A 17,777-nucleotide genomic window follows, 5' to 3' on the forward strand; every position below is an offset into this window, starting at 1 on the left:
ACAGCATTTACCATAGTAAATATAACAAAAGAGCAACCACTGAGGATACAACTGCCAAAGGAATTATGGTACTGATCTAAGAGTGGAACATGATTTCAGCCAGATATTTGTTGTAAGGAGACACATCTGTATAAACTGCCAGGCTTTGGGGATTTATTTTCAATTGGCCAATTAAAACAACAGCATATTTGTAAATAGTTTGGGCCATGTCCCCAGATTCTTCATCTCAGTTTATGCTGCTTTAACAAATACAACACTCAGTTTCAGGTCAATAAAAAATTATTACACTGCTTATCATGCCCACAACCCACAATGTGTGTTTTATGTGGTAAAATACTAAATGCAAGCCTGGAGACCTAACAGAGGATCCTAGAAGATGATCTTCCTGAGTAACAGGGTATTAGCAGTGCAACAGTGGAAGTTTTTACTATTAATGGAATTCCAGTGGTGGTCCTATTTCCATATCTCTACTAAGGTACTAAGCTACTAAGGGCAGGTCTGGTGATAGTCCAGCCTCACTCTGTTTTTTCCAGTGTTTTTCTTGAGAAGGAAAGGAGAGGCACAGCTAGAGCAAATTTCCCTACAGCAAAAGGTGTTCTAACATATGTATGCTAGTATCACGTATTTGTTTTTTTACATCAAAAGGGAGCTGCTTAGTCAAACATAGTCAGTGTGCAGCTGAAGGAGGACAAAAGAGAGGATTTCTGCCTTACTCACCTGAGCCATTAGAGCCACCATTTCCAGAGCTAATTCCTTATTAACAGGAAACCTTCCATTGGCTATTTCATTGCTCACTTGGAAGGCCAGTAGCAACCGCTCACGGTCTGTCTCACCTTTGGCCTGGCTCCGAAAATATAGTCTAAAAAGTAGACAGGATTGTGAAGGTAAAAAGATACTGTGAACTGAATGGACAGCTGGGAACCTGAATGAAGGTGAGGCAAAATAAAAGTGTGTTTTGTGTTTTGTTTCGTTTTGTTTTTCATTGAGGGGGTACTGGACAGAGGTTTGGAAGCTGAGGTGCTTCCCTTATGAACAAGACTTGAGCAAGGAGGCTCAAAACATGCTTTCTAGCTTCAGAAGCTATTTGAATTCTGTAAGCCAACCACTTCTAGACAGTGAACCTTTATTAAACACAGCTAAATCAGTGTCCATTCATCCCCATCAAGCACAGGCAGTCAATATTTAAGTTATGGCCTTCTCTGCTTATCACAGGAAAGAGAACTACCTCTGCTCTACATATATAAGCTTCTACAAGGCAGCCTTGTAGACTTGCCAGCTTGGATTTGACCACTTACACTGAAGACTTATTAAAAAATTCTTCAGTTTGCTTCAGCAGGAAATAAGAGACCCAATTAGCAGACTTTGTTTAAGGAAACATGCTTGTAAATCAAAGCATCCTACTGATTTTTATTCCATTCACACTTGGAATTTTTTTACACGGCATAGCAAGATTATTAGTTGGGGTTGAAGACACCAGCTTGGGGAATGCTTCCCAGAACCATTCCTCATACACAGTCCACAGCAACTAATTGACATATTAATTTCAAGCTGCATCTATGGCTACATATTCCACAATTCCACTACATGAGATATTCATTCCAGTGGATCAGTTTGTTTGTTTTTATGTCACTTTGAAATTAACAACACTATTAGGATCATATTGACCTTACAAATGTATTATCAGAGTCCTTAGTGTTAGAACAGTCCAGCCTTGGAGAGACCTTATCAAAACATCCTTGTTGTCTAGCCTATGCACATTCCAGCCCAACAAAACAATACTGCAAAGTTTCACTCCTGAAACAAATACTGCCTTCTGGGTCAAAAGCAGTAACTTCTGCTTTCATCTCTATTACACCAACTAAAAAAGTTGACAGAAATTTATTTCTATACCATTACAGTCAGCAAAATCTTCATATATTCCATATTGAACTCTCTGTTCAGTTTTGGGGTGGCCTTTGTTTTGCCTGCAAAGAGAATTCACTCCTTGTTCTCATACAGTTCTTGATTTACTGTAATTCAGAATTCCTATCTGTATTATAAGTGATGAACTTGTTCCAGTTTTTGATTTAGATCTTTTATCTTGAACTTCCCTTCTCTACTATCTTTCATCATCTAACTTTTAACATTTCTTTCTTTATAAAGTTTGGGCACTGCTACTACATGTCTTCTACAGCTCATATGATTTAGAACATTGTTATTGTATCTTTTTCATCTTTGTGATTGTTCACTTAATTGCAAGTTTCGGCACACTTGTTTTCACTGGTGATTTTTCCTCTAGGTCTCTCTTCCTCTCACCTAACACACATTCTTCAATTACGTTTTAGGATCTAGGCAAATGAAATTGTGCCAAGTGTACCTTATTGTGCTACAGCTAGTTGTTAACTCATTTTAAGTCTATTCTGCTACTGCAAAGTGGTTTGGGTTTTACCCCTAGGCCATATGCTTTTGTATATGTAACAGACAAAAGCCATCACATCTCCTGTAGGATTTAAATGAATCTTAGCTAAAATAGTTTTGGCAGCAATGATACTATAAATTACTGGTCATCTACAGAGATATATGCAGTCTAGGATGTTTAATTAACAGCAGTAGTGAGGCCACCCAACAAAAGACAGTACCTGTTCTTATAGGTCAACTTTACGATTCTTGTGCCACCATCATATTTTCCAGGATGCAATTCTTTTAAGGCTTGTTCCCATTTAGAAATGACATCACAGATCTTTAAAAAATAGCAAGGAGAAAGGAGACACAAACTGAGGTGAAATAAATAGCCAAGGCTTGAGGGGAAGGTAAGTGAATAAAATATTGTGAAACACAGAAGATAAAGAAATAGACTGGATCAGCATAAACACAGCTCAAAGTGACGACACACTTCCTTTTTCTATTGCACAGTATGTAAAAATGAAAGCATTCCAACTGAACACTCCAGCTCTAACATGCAGGGGGACACCTGAATTCTGGTCTGGTAGTAACTCTCGTGGCTATGTCTATGTCAGCAAGTAGCAAAGCTCAGGAGGAACAGATCTGCACAGAGAAACACCCATTCCTAAGTCTCCACACCCACACTAGTAGTCTGACCAAGTGACCTGAAAGCCCACTACTATGTTGGATGACATCTTCCAGTTCATGTTTCATGTAAAAATAATCAATTTCATGCTCTGAGGTTACTCCTTAATGTGAGTCAAAGCAGGTTAATAGGAATGATTGGTAGGTTTACCTCAAAAGTGCCCTCCTGAGCCAAACTAAAGCACTAACATATCCTCTGAACAGAGCAGAAAATGCATGGCTATACCAAATCCTTGGATGTGAATGTCCAAACTTTGGGAATGTTTGGTCCTAGATTCCAACTTTGTAACTCAGACATGTTTTTCATAATGACATGGTTATTTTTTTTTGGTTCCATTCAGCTCCTCCTGGTTATTCAAGTCCTTTTACAAGTGGTCTAATGAAGGCCCCTAGTTCTCTTTTGATGGTATCTCAGTGAAAGGAATGTGAACATAAGAAGCCACATGAAATACATAATCAGATCTCTAAAGTTCTTTTAAGCTACTGAGATTTACTGGTTATTATTTACTTGCCAAGACAAAGTGATCCCTTTGATTGTCTCAAGCTCCTTTGTTTACTCTGACACCTCATCTCTCCAGATGGTGGTCCAATTACCAGCAAAGCTCTAGATTACCTGGTCTATATCAGGCCATTAAAACCAACTATATAATTTGGCACTGTCTGTGGTAGTTTCCTTTCAAACCATCTATTTCAAAGTTATTGGTGTCTTCTCCCTCTGTTGCTTAATGTGAAATCTTACACTGTGTAAAATTGATTGTTTTAAGTCCCCTACAGGTATCAGGACCTCTTCAAAGTTGGCAGTAGAACTATTCCTCCATTATTGCTGTATGACAAATTATTCTCACAGATTTGTACCAAACTCTGATGTGTCTCATTCATGGCAGCCAGCCTGCTCAATTAAGGCCATCATTCAGCTGCAGCATGGCTAAAAATCTCCATATGAAAGACACATGCTAATACTTTATCTTCTTTCTTTTTCCCTTCATCTGAGGCACTGCACTCTTCCTTAAAGTGAAACCATACTCAGTAGAGCTTTCTCCCCTAAGAAAGCTTATGAACAATGAAAGCCTGAGTTATCTGGAGACAGCAAGGAGATACTTCATAATCAAATAAATGGAATTTATACAGACATGCCAGAAGACTCACAGCCTAACATAAATTTGTCTCAATTAGGAGTGTCATATTTGATGACAGTTGTAATATCTGATCATCCTGGCTAGCTCGGTCATGTTTCAAATCTGTAGTCAAGACAAATTAAACTTTAATATGTGCTAAAATCTGAGTTAGACTTTTTAAAAATTGACCGATTTACCACCTAATAAAATAACTCTTTCTATTAAGAACTATATCAGATTAGGCTAGCTAATTATAGAATCATAGAATCATTTAGGTTGAAAAAGACCTTTAAGATCAGCAAGCCTAACCATTAACCCAGCACTGCCAAATCTACCACTAAACTATGTCCCCAAATGACACATCTATAGCCCTTTTAAATACCTCCAGGGGTGTTTTCTCCACCACTTCCCTGGCAGCCTGTTCCAATGCTTGAGAAACTCTTTCAGTGAAGAAATTTGGCTTAATAGGCAACCTGAACCTCCCCTGGAGCAACTCTGGGCTGCTTCCTCTTGTCGTGTCATTTGTTACTTGGGAGAAGAAACCGACCCCCACCTGGCTACAGCCTCCTTTCAGGCAGTAGTAGAGAGCAGTAAAGTCCTCCTGAGCCTCCTTTTCTCCAGGCTAAAGAACCTCAGCTCCTTCAGCTGCTCCTCATCAGACTTGTGCTCTAGACCCTTAACCAGCTTCATTGTCCTTCTCTGGACCCACTCCAGCACCTTGATGCCTTCCTTGTAGTGAGGGGCCCAAAACCAGTGCTGAGTACAGGGGGACAGTCACTTTCTTGGTCTCTTGGTCCTGCTGGCTACAGTATTGCTGATACAGACAAGGATGTCATTGCCCTTTTTGGCCACCTGGGCACACTACTGGATCATGTTCAGGCAGCTGTCGACCAAGACCCTCAGATCCTTTTCCTCTGAGCAGCTTTCCAGCCTGTAGGGTTGCATGGGGTTGTTGTGACCCAAGTGCAGGAATTAATATCTCATCTGTGAATATTAATCTAGATAGACAATATCCAAGTTTATTTGATCTTAATTCATTAAGATAAAGATTTATTAACCATTTGGCAGTTCTTCAAAGATGTGTACTAAAGGTAGCAGAGAGGAAAAATAAATACCTTCATGTTGCCTGGTAAACAATGTTCCAAATTCCTGCCAGAAGGATCATCTACGAACAGAGAAAATCCCATATGGGATGGCTTCCTCATTCCTGTTTCCTGGTTCAGTCTCTGGATGAATTCATCAACTGTTGAGGAACCATCAAAACCTACAACCTGCAATGAAAGGGGACTTAACTGAGGATACAAGAACTGTGACCATTGATGGGTATCCCAGCTAATGAAGGTGGTTTCCTACAGATCAATCTCTCAGGATTAACTTCCAGCTCCAGTGACAACACCTGTTTATTGTCTCCCTCCATATTACACATTCTTTCCCATACTGAGACACTGCCAGCATCTCTCCCTTTTTCTCAGCTACCTTTTCTTCCTAAGATCTGTAGAACTAGGGATTAATTCCTTTCACCTTCTTGGAAGATCAGCTAAAACAGCAAGGAGAAGAAACAGTGTTTATCTCCCAACCCCCGATATGTACAAATACCATGGTGCCACCCACCCACACGAAGAGGCAGGTTATGGTGCAGTCCTCTAGTGCCCAGAAGAAAGGCAGCTGTGGTGGCTCACCTGGTATGTTCCGTTCATGAAGTGCACTGGGATGCTGAAGGGGAGTGAGTGGTGGTAGGGATTTCTCAGCAGGATGGACACGATCTCCATCCGGGAGGGCTTGGCTTCCCGCTCTCCAGCCTGCACAGTGCGGTCCACTGATCTCTGGCAGTAGATGGCATACTTGCCTATCTCACTCCTAGGCAAAGGGGGAGAGAACCACAAACATGCTCCAAGTGCCACGTCCTCTTCAATTTCCCACGCCATGACAACGCATTCCTCCCTCAGGCTTTTGCTCAAGCAAAGATGTATCTCTGTGCAGATACACGGTTCATCTCGACAGACTAACAGCTCAAGTGCAAAGCTACAACACAAACCTGAGCTCCAAGGACCTGCAAAACTAAGGCAGACAATGGACTCTCTAGGAAACACAAGAGTATTCCCTGCTTCTAGGTGGACTGGACACATATTCTCTTCTGGGCCCTGTTGCCATCATAGTATCTGTCAAGTCAAGATCAATTCACCCTCAAACTCACTGTCATGCCAGTGGAATTTAGTTACTATCATGTCAAGTCCTGGTAAATATTGAGTTGTATAATCCTATGAGACTAATGCATTACAAGCTGTGTTTATCAATTTACACGGCTGTACAAGCTGTAAGTTTCCATTAACCCTATCTGCCAAACAAGAGACTCAACAGAGATTCCAGGCAAGCTTAGATTTGTTGACAGTTCAATATAGGATAGGGATAGTTACCAAGATGATCAGTTTACTGTCTACTGAAGAGAGTGCTCCATTGAACAACACCAAAAAGATGCAAGTGTCTCTAAAGCCAAGCAGGAACAGTCAACTGCACCTTGCACAAAAATGTTAAGAATGTATATACTGAATAAGGTCTGAAATGGAAGGATTTTTATGGATTTGTAGCTGTGCTATCACTTTGCAGGGGAAAATAATTCCATTCAAGATGCCTTCAGGAGCTCAGTACATGATTAAAATTCCAGTTAAATCCCTACAAGCAACATGGAAGTCAGGAGTTCTGGCTTTTCACTGTAGCAATATATTGTTCACCTTCCCAGTAATGAGCTTGGACAATAATCAAATAGATAATCTTGCTTCATCAATAAGCTGTTATATTTGGTTTCCAAATGCTCCTAAGCCCCATGACTTCTCACTTTTATTCCCCTTTTAGAGACTTGATATGTACGCTAAGATCCCCTTTTCACGAAAAACAATACCTAGAATTAAGATCTATAATTCTTCTAATTAAGATCTTCTAATACCTAGAATAGATCTAGACCATAGGCATTATGCAGTGTAAACATTCTAGTGTCTTGCTTGCTGTGTGGAACAGGGAAAGTAGATCTTCTGAACTGGTCAAGAAACAGCTCTATCTGCTCCATCCAAAGAGAGGTAAGTATTCCTAGAGCTAGGGAGAAGGAACCAAACTAAATCCCATTTAGGAACTGCTCCAAATCTAATATAAACTACAGGTGAGCATAGGCACATTTTCATGTAATTTCTGGGGGTTTTTTTCTAGCCCTAATAATTGTTTCATAGCAGGATCATATAAATAAACTTCCTTTCTGTTTCTGCTTGGAGTGCATTTGTTCATAAAGATACTTTTGGGCTAAGAACTTTTTATTTGTTCACAAAGGTACTTTTGGGCCAACCATCAGCACAGCAGAGCTTGAAGCTGATGTAATCAATCAGTTTCACAGGGCCCCGCAAATCCTTATGAAATTCAACAGCCTCCAACAGTTGAGCAGCTCCACTACTGAGTTGAATGGGCCAGTCTGGGAGCTGGTAACACACAAGTTTGAAGAGATGGCTCCTAGTACTAGACAAAAGATCCCTAACATGTTGTCTTAGCAAACAGAGAGACAACCTGAACATTGAGGAGTGCCCAATATCAGTATTTTTGCTTTTGAGAAGAAACAGCAAATGTGAGGCAGCATTTAAACATTTAAAATACTTGATAGCAGTACACGTTTCCTTTGCAGTGCCAGAGACTTTTAGCTTGAGTTCCATGGCAGATTTAGGCTTATTAACTGAAAATGAATATTTATTTGAAAAGAAACTACTCTTTCGTCTTAACAACAGTATATTTTTGCAACAGACAACTAGACATCTCTAGCTGTGACCTCCCTGCTAAGGACACAGTGAGATACGCTGAAGACCAGATCACCATGGAAACAAAAAGCACAGCATGAGCAAAGGAGAACAACTTCTTGCTATTACCATACTTGCACACCAAAGAGGTAATAGAAAATAATACTATCACATATTTCAGGTTTGTTAGTTTTTCCTAACTTTTTATGGGTCCCTGAGATGTTTTCTGCCTTACTTTTGTTCTGTCACTTTGCTTGGTGACCTGACAGCAGAACGTAATCACCTAAAATTTGAATAATTCATTCCAAGTAATTACTTTGGTCTGTCTGTCAATAAAAGAACACAGCTGCATAAGCAAAAAACTCCCCTATGTAGCTCCAGTTATTTCTACAGAAAGTTCTTTTGCTAGTATAGATTACTCAGTTTTGTGAACTAGCTTCATCTAAGTGACAAATTAATATGAATGGTTGAAGGGGCACAGCTTTATACTGATGGGAACCTTCTGTCCTCCCTCTCAATATATATTTGTAGGTGTGTGTGCTCCAAAATTACTTCCCTCTTTATCTGTAGTGGGTGCAAGAGGCAGTCAGCTGAGCAGAATGAAATGCTGCTGCAGTCCTTACCTGGGATCTGCATGTCGCTGCAAGTGCTGTTTGATGTACCAGAGGAAGTGATGTTGAGGCAGGAATAGAGGAGCACATAAAGCCAGGAGTTGCCAGCACTGTGAACACAAAACTGGACATCATTCTTGTTCTGTACTTCTTACCTGCTGTCTTTCATAGAATACTACAGTCAAAATAATGGATGGTGACTACTGCTTTCTGGAGTGACCCTTTTTAGGTGTGTAGTTCAAGATGTTTCAGAGGGAAGTGATGGTCAGACAGACTGCTCTTCAGTATCTCAGTTTGGACTCTGAGAAGAGTTCTAAATGATTGGCTACTTCTGAAAATTTTGACTATTTTAACCACAACTGAGTCAACAATTAAGACTTAAATTAATACTATGTAACTGAAAATCATAACCAAAAAAGCACAAGGGAATTTTATTTCAAATTAGATCCATTATTATTCAACCTGATTTTAATGTCTCATTTGAGCTGGGAATATTGTAATCACGTGTGTACATTCATGCTGTAACTTATTAATTTTATTTACCCAACAATTACAGTGCAAGATTCAGATTTCATGCTTAATAGTAATATTCATGCCTTGTATGCTGTTGATTATCTAAAATGCAAAACAAACTTAATACCATGTAACAGTTACAGCAAGACAACACACGCTGTGAACTTTGATTCTGAATGAATAGACCATTTGCAACTGGTAAACAGTTACATTTAAACTAAAAATTATTTTTCAAGTAGTTATATTAGTGTTTTTCTTTGCACACCAGTGCTGAGATTCTCTTTCCCCAGCACACCTTTAGCATGAGCACTACTTTATGAGAACCAGACCCATAGCTAATTATTAAAAGCATGGGATTAAATGGAAAGTATTTGCAGAGTGGCAGTGAATGAAGAGGAACTGACCTGAACGACTGAGTGGTTCTGGGGTTGTCGGCAGCTGGTCTGCTTAACAAGCTGACAGTAAATTTCGTTCTGCAGCTCGGTATGTGTCAAGCACACCTGCAGTGCTGTCTGGGCAAGTGACACATGGTAATCAATAGAGGATGCCTCCACAGGAACATTGATGAACAGCTGACAGGACTGTGAAAGGGTAGAAGTTAGTCAATGCCATGAATACAGCAACTCTTGTCTGGTACTTTACAGGCCAGGTTCCCCAGATGTATTTATTAACTTACAGACAGTTACTAAATAACCTTGAGGGGAGGGAGGAGAGTCAACATTTAATTCCTATTCCTCTTTCCTTAGTTATGGCAACTAGAAAATTTACTCAACCTCCCCTGGTCTAAAGAACTTACAAGTCAGCAAGAGAATTGAGGAGAAAATGTGCTTCCTGCCTTTCATGCCTCTGCTTTACCTTGCTCACACTGTCCAGTCGCACTGCTGATCTTACACTCAGAGAGTGCAAAAATGCAATCTCCAGTGGCTTCACCACTGGCCTTACTGACACAACTGAGTTTACCAGTGAATTGTTTCTGTTTCCTTCAATCCAACTATTAGAGAGGAAAGAGGAAGATAAAGCTCACTTTGAAGCATAAAGTCTGTGGGGGACATTACTCCTAAACCCAGATCCTGCAAAAGAAAAGTTAAACCTCCAAAGAATGAATGACACCTAAATGAACCAGCAGGCCTGTCTAAAGCAACCCATAGTGACAGTAAATGTCGTACAACATGACCAAACAATGTTATTGCCCCAGCAACAGAGCAAAATAACTGAAAACCATGCAATGTCCCTTTAAATACCTTAAAAAGTTTCAGAGCTTCAGTCTGTAGAGCCTCTGATGGCAGAGTAGTGAGGGATGTGTGCAACCCATCTTTACTGTAGCACAACATAGGATGCTTCCACAGAGGAGAATCTGAGGTAGCAGATGGGCAAAAACATGCAGTGTCAGAAACAGAAGAGAGAGAACAGCGTCCATGTTGACAAGGAGCCTTGCTGAGATGGCAAAGCACCCGAGGAAGCAGCGCTGCACTAGGCCACATTATCTTTGGCGATACTTCACTGATTTCAGCAAAGCCCACCATGGATAAGGAGTCACCAGCAGCATTAGTATCAGCAAAAAGAAGTATTGGCATCCTCAGTCCTGCTACATCAGAACTTCTCGTCAGCCGGATTCTGGTGAGAAGCTGCTCAGGTGTGTGTTCAAACCAGAGACACAAACCCTTCCAGGGCAGCTGCCTGCAGTGGGGGTATTTGTTAGTGCAAGTCACTATTCAACAGGAAGCAATGTTCACATATGGGTCCAGAATATGTGAGAATGCAAGAAGAGTTTTAAGTATGACTGCAAATGTTAATACATATTTGAGAACATGGTGTGTAAACACAAATGCATGAGCAGGTATCAAAGATGAGAAGGAACAGACAAGCATGGATGTATGTATAAGGGTTTATACGTGCAGACAGAGAAACAGATGGGAAGGCAAGTATGTTTGAGTGTATTAGGAGAAAAGAGCACATGTTTGCATGGTCAAGATTTCCTGGAAAAGAAAATCAAGACCAACAAAGACAGGAAAAAATTAAAGCACCAGTTCTTTATTTTAATTTGAATTGTTGTTACAGACATTTCAGAGGCTTTGATAAATGATGTGACAATGTGATAGACTTGTCTGAGAACAAGGGGAGAAGGACACTATACCATATGATGTACTACCGAGAATCCCCTTCCCTCACCTTTGACTGGATTAAACTGAAAATTGAAATTATTCTTCCTTATGCCTTGATACCATGGAAGAGCTTGTGGTGCTTACTTACTAGGGTCTCCCTCTGCATCCAATAGTTTTCCAATGAGTTGTTCGTATGATGTGCCCACTGTGGCATTACTGCTACCAGCTGCAACGGTCAGATGGTACAGCCAGGTGTTCTAGGCATAAGGATGACAACAGTATGAGTCAATTCAGGTCTGTTTTCTACAATCAGGTTAAGCCTATATGACCCAATCTGTTCATTGTTACCAAAAGACTCTTGCTCTCCAAAAAAAGACTGCTTTTTATACCTTCTCCTGTTTGGTGCGGATAAGTAAATACGTGGGACTCTGGTCCTGTGGGTGAATCACCAATGTACAGTGGGATGAGAGAAGTCCTCCACCAGTGGTTTCATAATCTTCATCAGAGTCACAGGAACGGTCTACTTCTTCCACCTTGGACTCACGTAGAGGCAGATGCCCTAAAGGACACTATGAGGAGCAGAAGCACATTAGATAAATGTAACTCATCTCCCAGTATGGGCAGGGAACACTGGGAAAGAAAAGCCAAGTAAAAATGTTGACAGTTCTGTAAAATGTAAGGAATAAATAATTCAGTACTTAGCTAATGTAACCTTGCACTTCTAGAGAATCTCTTCTTTCATAAAGTTCTTACAAAGTGTGTCACTACTTCTATTTTTCTTGGGAGAGCATCTACAGATTAGAATGAGAATATGCAAATAAGAAGATATTTTTTCCCATAAGATACTGCTTTCTTCCCATTACACTTGAGGGCCAGTTGCTTAGTATCTTGAGCCACAGTTTTCTGACCCTGGCCAGACTTTCTGCTTGCTACTGGAAAAGAAATACTTTTAAAATTTCATAAGTAGTTAGATTCAGACAAGAGAGGAGATCTGCTGTGCCAACTCTGGAGGTCAATACCAAATATAAGTCACAGTATTTCTTGATATTCTAAAACTTGGGGTTTGACATCACCAAAACAAAGGAATGGACTATTGGGCCAAGTGTCCAGAAATGGCAGCGCATTACACTGATTGCTTCCCTCTTCCCAGAATGTGGTTGCTATCTGTTTTCATGATGATATGCGGAATCTATCAGCTGCTGTATGAACGTCTGCTCAGAAGGCTACACAAGACCAAATACAGAAAATGAGGAACAAGGTATAGAGTGATCTGAGAAAGAGCAATCACTTGCCTTTTAAGTCTGCTGTCATTTAAGGTTAAAAAAATAAAATCACAGAAAATATAAAGCTGTGGAACAGGTGCTGTTAGAAGAGAAGTACAACCAATAAAGAGACATGACACACAGAAGCAGTAACAGTAAAGAAAACTTCATAAGAAATGGGAAAGGAGGGTCCAGAAATAAAAGGAGAAAAAGGAATTACCTTATCTTCATGATTTCGATAGTAGTAGAAAGTTTTTCCAATCAGTGCACACCAGACCAGCTTAGAGTGACCATGCTTGACCTGTAAGGAGGACAAACATATCCATATTTTTAATATCAGCAGTATTTTCAGAATGACCTTCTAGGATTTCAATTTCCAATTCAGTTCTCCCTTATAACTTTGCATATATTATTTTATGCTAATATAAGCTCCTCTCAAAACATACAGGGCACCCCTTCCAAAAACAGGCAAGGAGTTCCCACCCAAGTACATGGGTGCTTATGGGAATGGGTCTAAGGTTTTGTGAAGTGTTTTACTCATTCATAGTAACTTATAATTTCTATATACTGAAATATAACATTAACAATAACGTTTTAAAGATTATAACAACAAATCGCTTCTTCTCAGCAAGAAAAGAACAGTCAGCCTATAGTCTAGATAGCTGTTTCCTATTGAAGATGAATAACCTTCAGATGAAGGTTGTCTTTAGCCATCTTAGAACCTGACCAGAATTATATTAAAATACTCACAGTAACTTTCAATGTCAAACTAATCTATGGAAATGATACAAAGAATAAGAATTTTCAGCCATTGTACTTTGTACTAATGTACCTGAAGTCTGTTATGACAGAACTAAATGCTAACCTGGAACCATACAAGCCATTTTTTTGAAACTCTCCTATGTCACCAAGTTAAAGATCACTTAAACGTGACATTCAACAGTGTTGATTTTTTTACTATGACAAGCTGTGAACTCTGCTGAAGAAAAGCATACATAAACTAGATATTTGTTATTACCTACTACTTGACAGTCAGTACCTTTCAGTAGCCTTGTTTGTCCCATTCCTTATCATTTATATAAATGCTTCACTCTGAAATACATAAATCTACAGCCACTTTTCCTTCTTTCCCTACTCTTACAGAGAGTATTCAAATATTAATTTCTTGCTCACATTTACTGTGCAAACCAAGAAGCTGGTACACTGTGAATTCCAAGCTAAACTGAATAAAGTATGAAATATTATTTTACCTTGGTGAGCCAGCCCTTCACAGTAGGTTTAGCATCACTATGAGGAACGCCAACAGGACTGCTCACTTGTACTCTCAGGATACTCTGTAGGACATGAATCCATTCCTCCAGGATGTTGGGAGAGTCTGCTGTCAGGAAGTAGGTTCTCTTTTCTGTCACAAGCTGGAAGGAAAAGGAGTGAGAAAGTATAAATCTGCACACCTACAAATCTTTTCTTCAGTTGCTGAGTTTCTTTATGCCATACAGATTTTTTTTTTTGGTCATTCAGGAGAGAATTTTCTGAGAGTAAGAAAAAAGGTGCTAATCCTCAACGCCCAAGTGAAAGAAACGACACTCAGATGAATCGAATTCTCATAAGCTCTCTTGCTGTTTCCACTGGATACTGTGGCTTTGTGTCCTCTCTCATCCTTTCTTGTTCCTCAGTGCTGCTGCTAGTTTTTCATTTTAAAGATGACTACATAAATGTGGGGTTTTGCTGCCTTCACTTCATATTGCATTTTGCCTTCATTACCTTGTGACTCTGAGAGGAAAGATGCTATAAATTTAATAGTATTAGGCCTTAGCAACTTCAGTTCCATAAGGGCAGAAGGTAGGTCACAAGCCAGGCCATGTGCCTTTCAAAGTATGAAAGAAACTTTAATACTGCCTTTCTAATTAAGTCAATAATGACTTAAAAGTGAACCCAGTGATGGGCTAACTTCTAATACTTTAGAAGTCAAATTCTAAAAGGAATCAAACTATTCAGATTTTTTTTAGATCCTCCAGGCATGTAAAGTCAGGCTTGAGATCTTGTGAGAGAAGTCTCTCAGAAAGATCCTAGGTACTAGCTGGTTTTAATTGTTCTAAGAATCATTTTCCCCCACAGATTTCAAGCTCTAACTCCTGCAAAAAAGGGAAAGTGTTATGGTGTAAAACAGGAAAAAAGTAAATACGAATTTCTTTTAATTTCAAAAGGGTGTATTTGGGTTACAATTTAGCTCTTTCCTCATTATTAATTAGACTAACTGCCTGTTTTGTGCCAGGAAACACAGAGACCACATAAAGTTAGCTCATATCAATTGAGACACACAGTACCATTCAGTCTGAAATAAGTGCTCCCTCACCCAGCCACTGAGTGTATGGTTATCTGCAGGATAAAAAAGCAACACCTACCTGGAATGTTTGGGACCCTTCGCCTCTGACAATTTGGCATGAGGAATTCAGCTCCAGCTGCCCTTGTGGTTTGCGGATAACATCACTCTGAGGAACGAAAAGCAAACAATTTTTTCAGTAGGAAACCTCAGATGGGTCTTAGATTACTTAAATACATCATCATATGCACGTGCAGCTTGGAGTCTGCATTCGTGAGCTGGAAAGGACAGCCTAAGGTTGCCAGGTGAAATATGAGACAGTGTGATCCCATTGCAAAAGTCTCCTCAATAGTGGCAAACAACGTAACAAGGGCAGTGATAACAAATACTGTCTTATGGAGTTAAGATTGGACATTATGATTAATAAAACAAAACCAAACCCAAACAAACCAAACCTTTTCTAACTGGGAAGAGAATACAACATACAGTAGCTACCAAGATGGTGGCTGAATTTCCACCTTTGGAAGTTTTCAAGATTCAGCTAGACATTTGTTAAGTGACAAGTTTATTAATAATAACTTTGTTCTTCATCTGATGCATACAGTGAATCTTTCTAATGTTTGTAATGATTTTCAAAACAGTGACACGTCTAACCAAAAGTGGTTTTTCAGTATATTGAATTTCTCTGTACCTTTAAAGAGAAGGAAATGTATCCCAGTGACTTACCGGGGACTTGTAGTACATGATTTGTCTGTTTCTGAGAACAAACCATCGTCTTTTCCATGTCTTTACCTGGCTGCCCATTTTCAGCAAGTAGCCCGATTTCTCCATGGGTTCCTGGAGGACAGAGCAAAGTGGAGAGGAGGTTACCTTGCACCTCTCAAAATACAAATGGAAGTGTGCTGAAATCAAGCCCAGACATTTGCTGCATCTCCCATAATTTTCTGCTTTGTTTAGTAGCAGCCATCAAAAATCATTTCACTGATTGTTTGATGCACTGTAAACTTTTTTCTCTTCCTACCAAAGCACTGATTTTCCAAATAAAAGTAAAGGCTGTCTCTATGCCATGATTAGACTCCTGTTCCTTGCCTGTTTGATCTCCTGCATTGAAGAGTACAGACTTTATTGCTGCTCATTTTGAGGTTTCTTTACTTTCTCCTTCCTTCCTCTGAATTTCCAGATTTATTTTGTCCCAAAAGTGTAAGGCCGTCATTAAAGTAGAACACAACCCCAGGAAACCAATATAGGTCATCAGGAAAGAATACAACCCTTGATGCTTATACTTTTATCTAACCACATAACAGAAATGCACCTTCTTCTGAAGCACCAGATAATGTCTTTTGGTCTCCCAGCTGGAGCAATAGCCCAGTCTGTTAGAACATCCCTTTGCAGGGGGATTACTCAATATACTATAGTTACACTTTTCTCTTTTCAGGCCAAGGCTCTGTTTGCATCCCTTTCCAAGTGTAACATAACGGTAACAGTGCAAGACTTACAGTGCAGATTCCACCATCAGTGGAATAGGAAGATGTTCGCTGTAGCTTATGTTCTGGCTCTGAATAGTCACCATCCAAGGAGTAGGCATCAGGAGGGATGGCATAGTCACTCTCAGAGCTCAGTGAGGACATAGATACACCTGTTCAAAATAAAGGGAGGAATGAGAGTCATGGCAGAAGCATGAACTGAATACTGTACACTCCAAAAAGGTTTCTGCATCCACCATTGAGGCTTATTTTTGGTTCAAGGAGGACAAATCAGATCAGACTCTGGAAACTCAGACCCCACTAATGTGACTTCTGAGGCCTCTTTTTATTTCCCTAGGAAGACAAGTAGTGAAGAGTTTTGGATACTGACGGTAAAATAAATTTATTGCTGAATAAAAACAGATTAAAAAAAAAATATATATATATAAAATAAAAATCAACAGACTTGTTATCTGAAGGAGAGACAGCTTGTTTTCATCTGGGAGTATCCATTATAAAGTCTCAAGCCCCTCTGATTCCAGCTAAGGAAAAGGATTCTTCACTAGCAATGGGGCTTTGCTTTCTGTGAATCTTTTACCACTGGCACATGGCAATGCACAGGCACATCGGCCAATGCATCACAATAAAAGTTAAGACTACAAGAAATACGCTTCTATTTTAAAGACAACCAACTGTAATGAAAATTCCATTCAAGGAATCAGTTTAGCCCTCCCAGCAGGCAAGAAAAATAGTCCTAGTCAGGACTCAAACTACCCGATGTCTCTCAAAGAAAGGAGAGATGTGCTTACTGGTCAAGAAATTACCAGCCAATGACAAAGATAAAAAAGCATTTTCTTTATTGTGTCAGTAGTAGCTTGCTTCCAAGGAGAAGCCACAGAAAAGGTATGGATGACTGGATATGTGATGAACTTGGGAGGGCAATCCTTCCTGCAATCTTAGTTTAGCAATTGCCTGAATGGAAATCTATCAGCAGTAAAAAACATCTAAGAGAACTTGTTTCTACTGTTTTACTGTTGATGTCCGCACACATTCTGGGAGAACTCCTTGTTGGCATCACTCCGGCTGAGCATTTGCCTGTCACCAATGATGCTGTTCAGGGCATCTTGCCTGTGATGACAGAGTTCATCCTGCTCAGTAGCCATACTCCCACTTTACCTCTCTTCACGGCACGAGGGCTGCCTGGCATGCTAGCTTTCCTGTTCTCAGATCCAGCAGTAGACGTCCTGAAGCTGGCATGGGAGCCACAGTCATCATCAGAGCCTGAAGACTCATCTAAGAAAGGCACACTGCTGATCTGTGTGGCTTTCTGGAAAACAGACCTGTATGGTTAGTGTGTGAGAGAAGAATTTGCCCAGGACAATCCCTCCTCAATCACAAGACAGAGAAACCCATGCCCTTTATTTTCACACTGCCTTGCCCACTTCTGCCCCAGGGTTCCTCAGCTCCTTCCCTTCTAGTCTGAGAACTTCCAAGCTGGACTCTCTAGTCTGATTTGTTTGGGTTTCCTCTGGTTACACCCTCCTACTCTTCTTAT

At 40.0% G+C, this 17,777-nt stretch overlaps 1 protein-coding gene across 3 annotated transcripts in view; it reads right to left on the minus strand.

Annotated features, from left to right (window-relative positions):
* Positions 1 to 17,777, minus strand: part of PLEKHH1 (pleckstrin homology, MyTH4 and FERM domain containing H1) — a 50,711-nt gene that overhangs the window by 7,027 nt on the left and 25,907 nt on the right. For all 3 annotated transcript variants that reach the window (XM_048307389.1, XM_048307388.1, XM_048307390.1), the window contains exons 10-24: positions 17,399 to 17,549; positions 16,256 to 16,395; positions 15,486 to 15,596; positions 14,842 to 14,928; positions 13,690 to 13,851; positions 12,660 to 12,740; positions 11,567 to 11,746; positions 11,326 to 11,434; positions 10,317 to 10,429; positions 9,480 to 9,656; positions 8,575 to 8,672; positions 5,861 to 6,038; positions 5,297 to 5,452; positions 2,619 to 2,719; positions 718 to 859 (exon numbers count right to left, since the gene is read on the minus strand). In XM_048307389.1, the coding sequence (XP_048163346.1) occupies positions 718 to 859; positions 2,619 to 2,719; positions 5,297 to 5,452; positions 5,861 to 6,038; positions 8,575 to 8,672; positions 9,480 to 9,656; positions 10,317 to 10,429; positions 11,326 to 11,434; positions 11,567 to 11,746; positions 12,660 to 12,740; positions 13,690 to 13,851; positions 14,842 to 14,928; positions 15,486 to 15,596; positions 16,256 to 16,395; positions 17,399 to 17,549 (1,986 nt within the window). The remainder of the gene's footprint in view (positions 1 to 717; positions 860 to 2,618; positions 2,720 to 5,296; positions 5,453 to 5,860; positions 6,039 to 8,574; positions 8,673 to 9,479; positions 9,657 to 10,316; positions 10,430 to 11,325; positions 11,435 to 11,566; positions 11,747 to 12,659; positions 12,741 to 13,689; positions 13,852 to 14,841; positions 14,929 to 15,485; positions 15,597 to 16,255; positions 16,396 to 17,398; positions 17,550 to 17,777) is intronic.

The sequence above is a fragment of the Corvus hawaiiensis genome, chromosome 6 (genome assembly GCF_020740725.1).
Source record: "Corvus hawaiiensis isolate bCorHaw1 chromosome 6, bCorHaw1.pri.cur, whole genome shotgun sequence".
Classification (NCBI taxonomy): domain Eukaryota; kingdom Metazoa; phylum Chordata; class Aves; order Passeriformes; family Corvidae; genus Corvus; species Corvus hawaiiensis.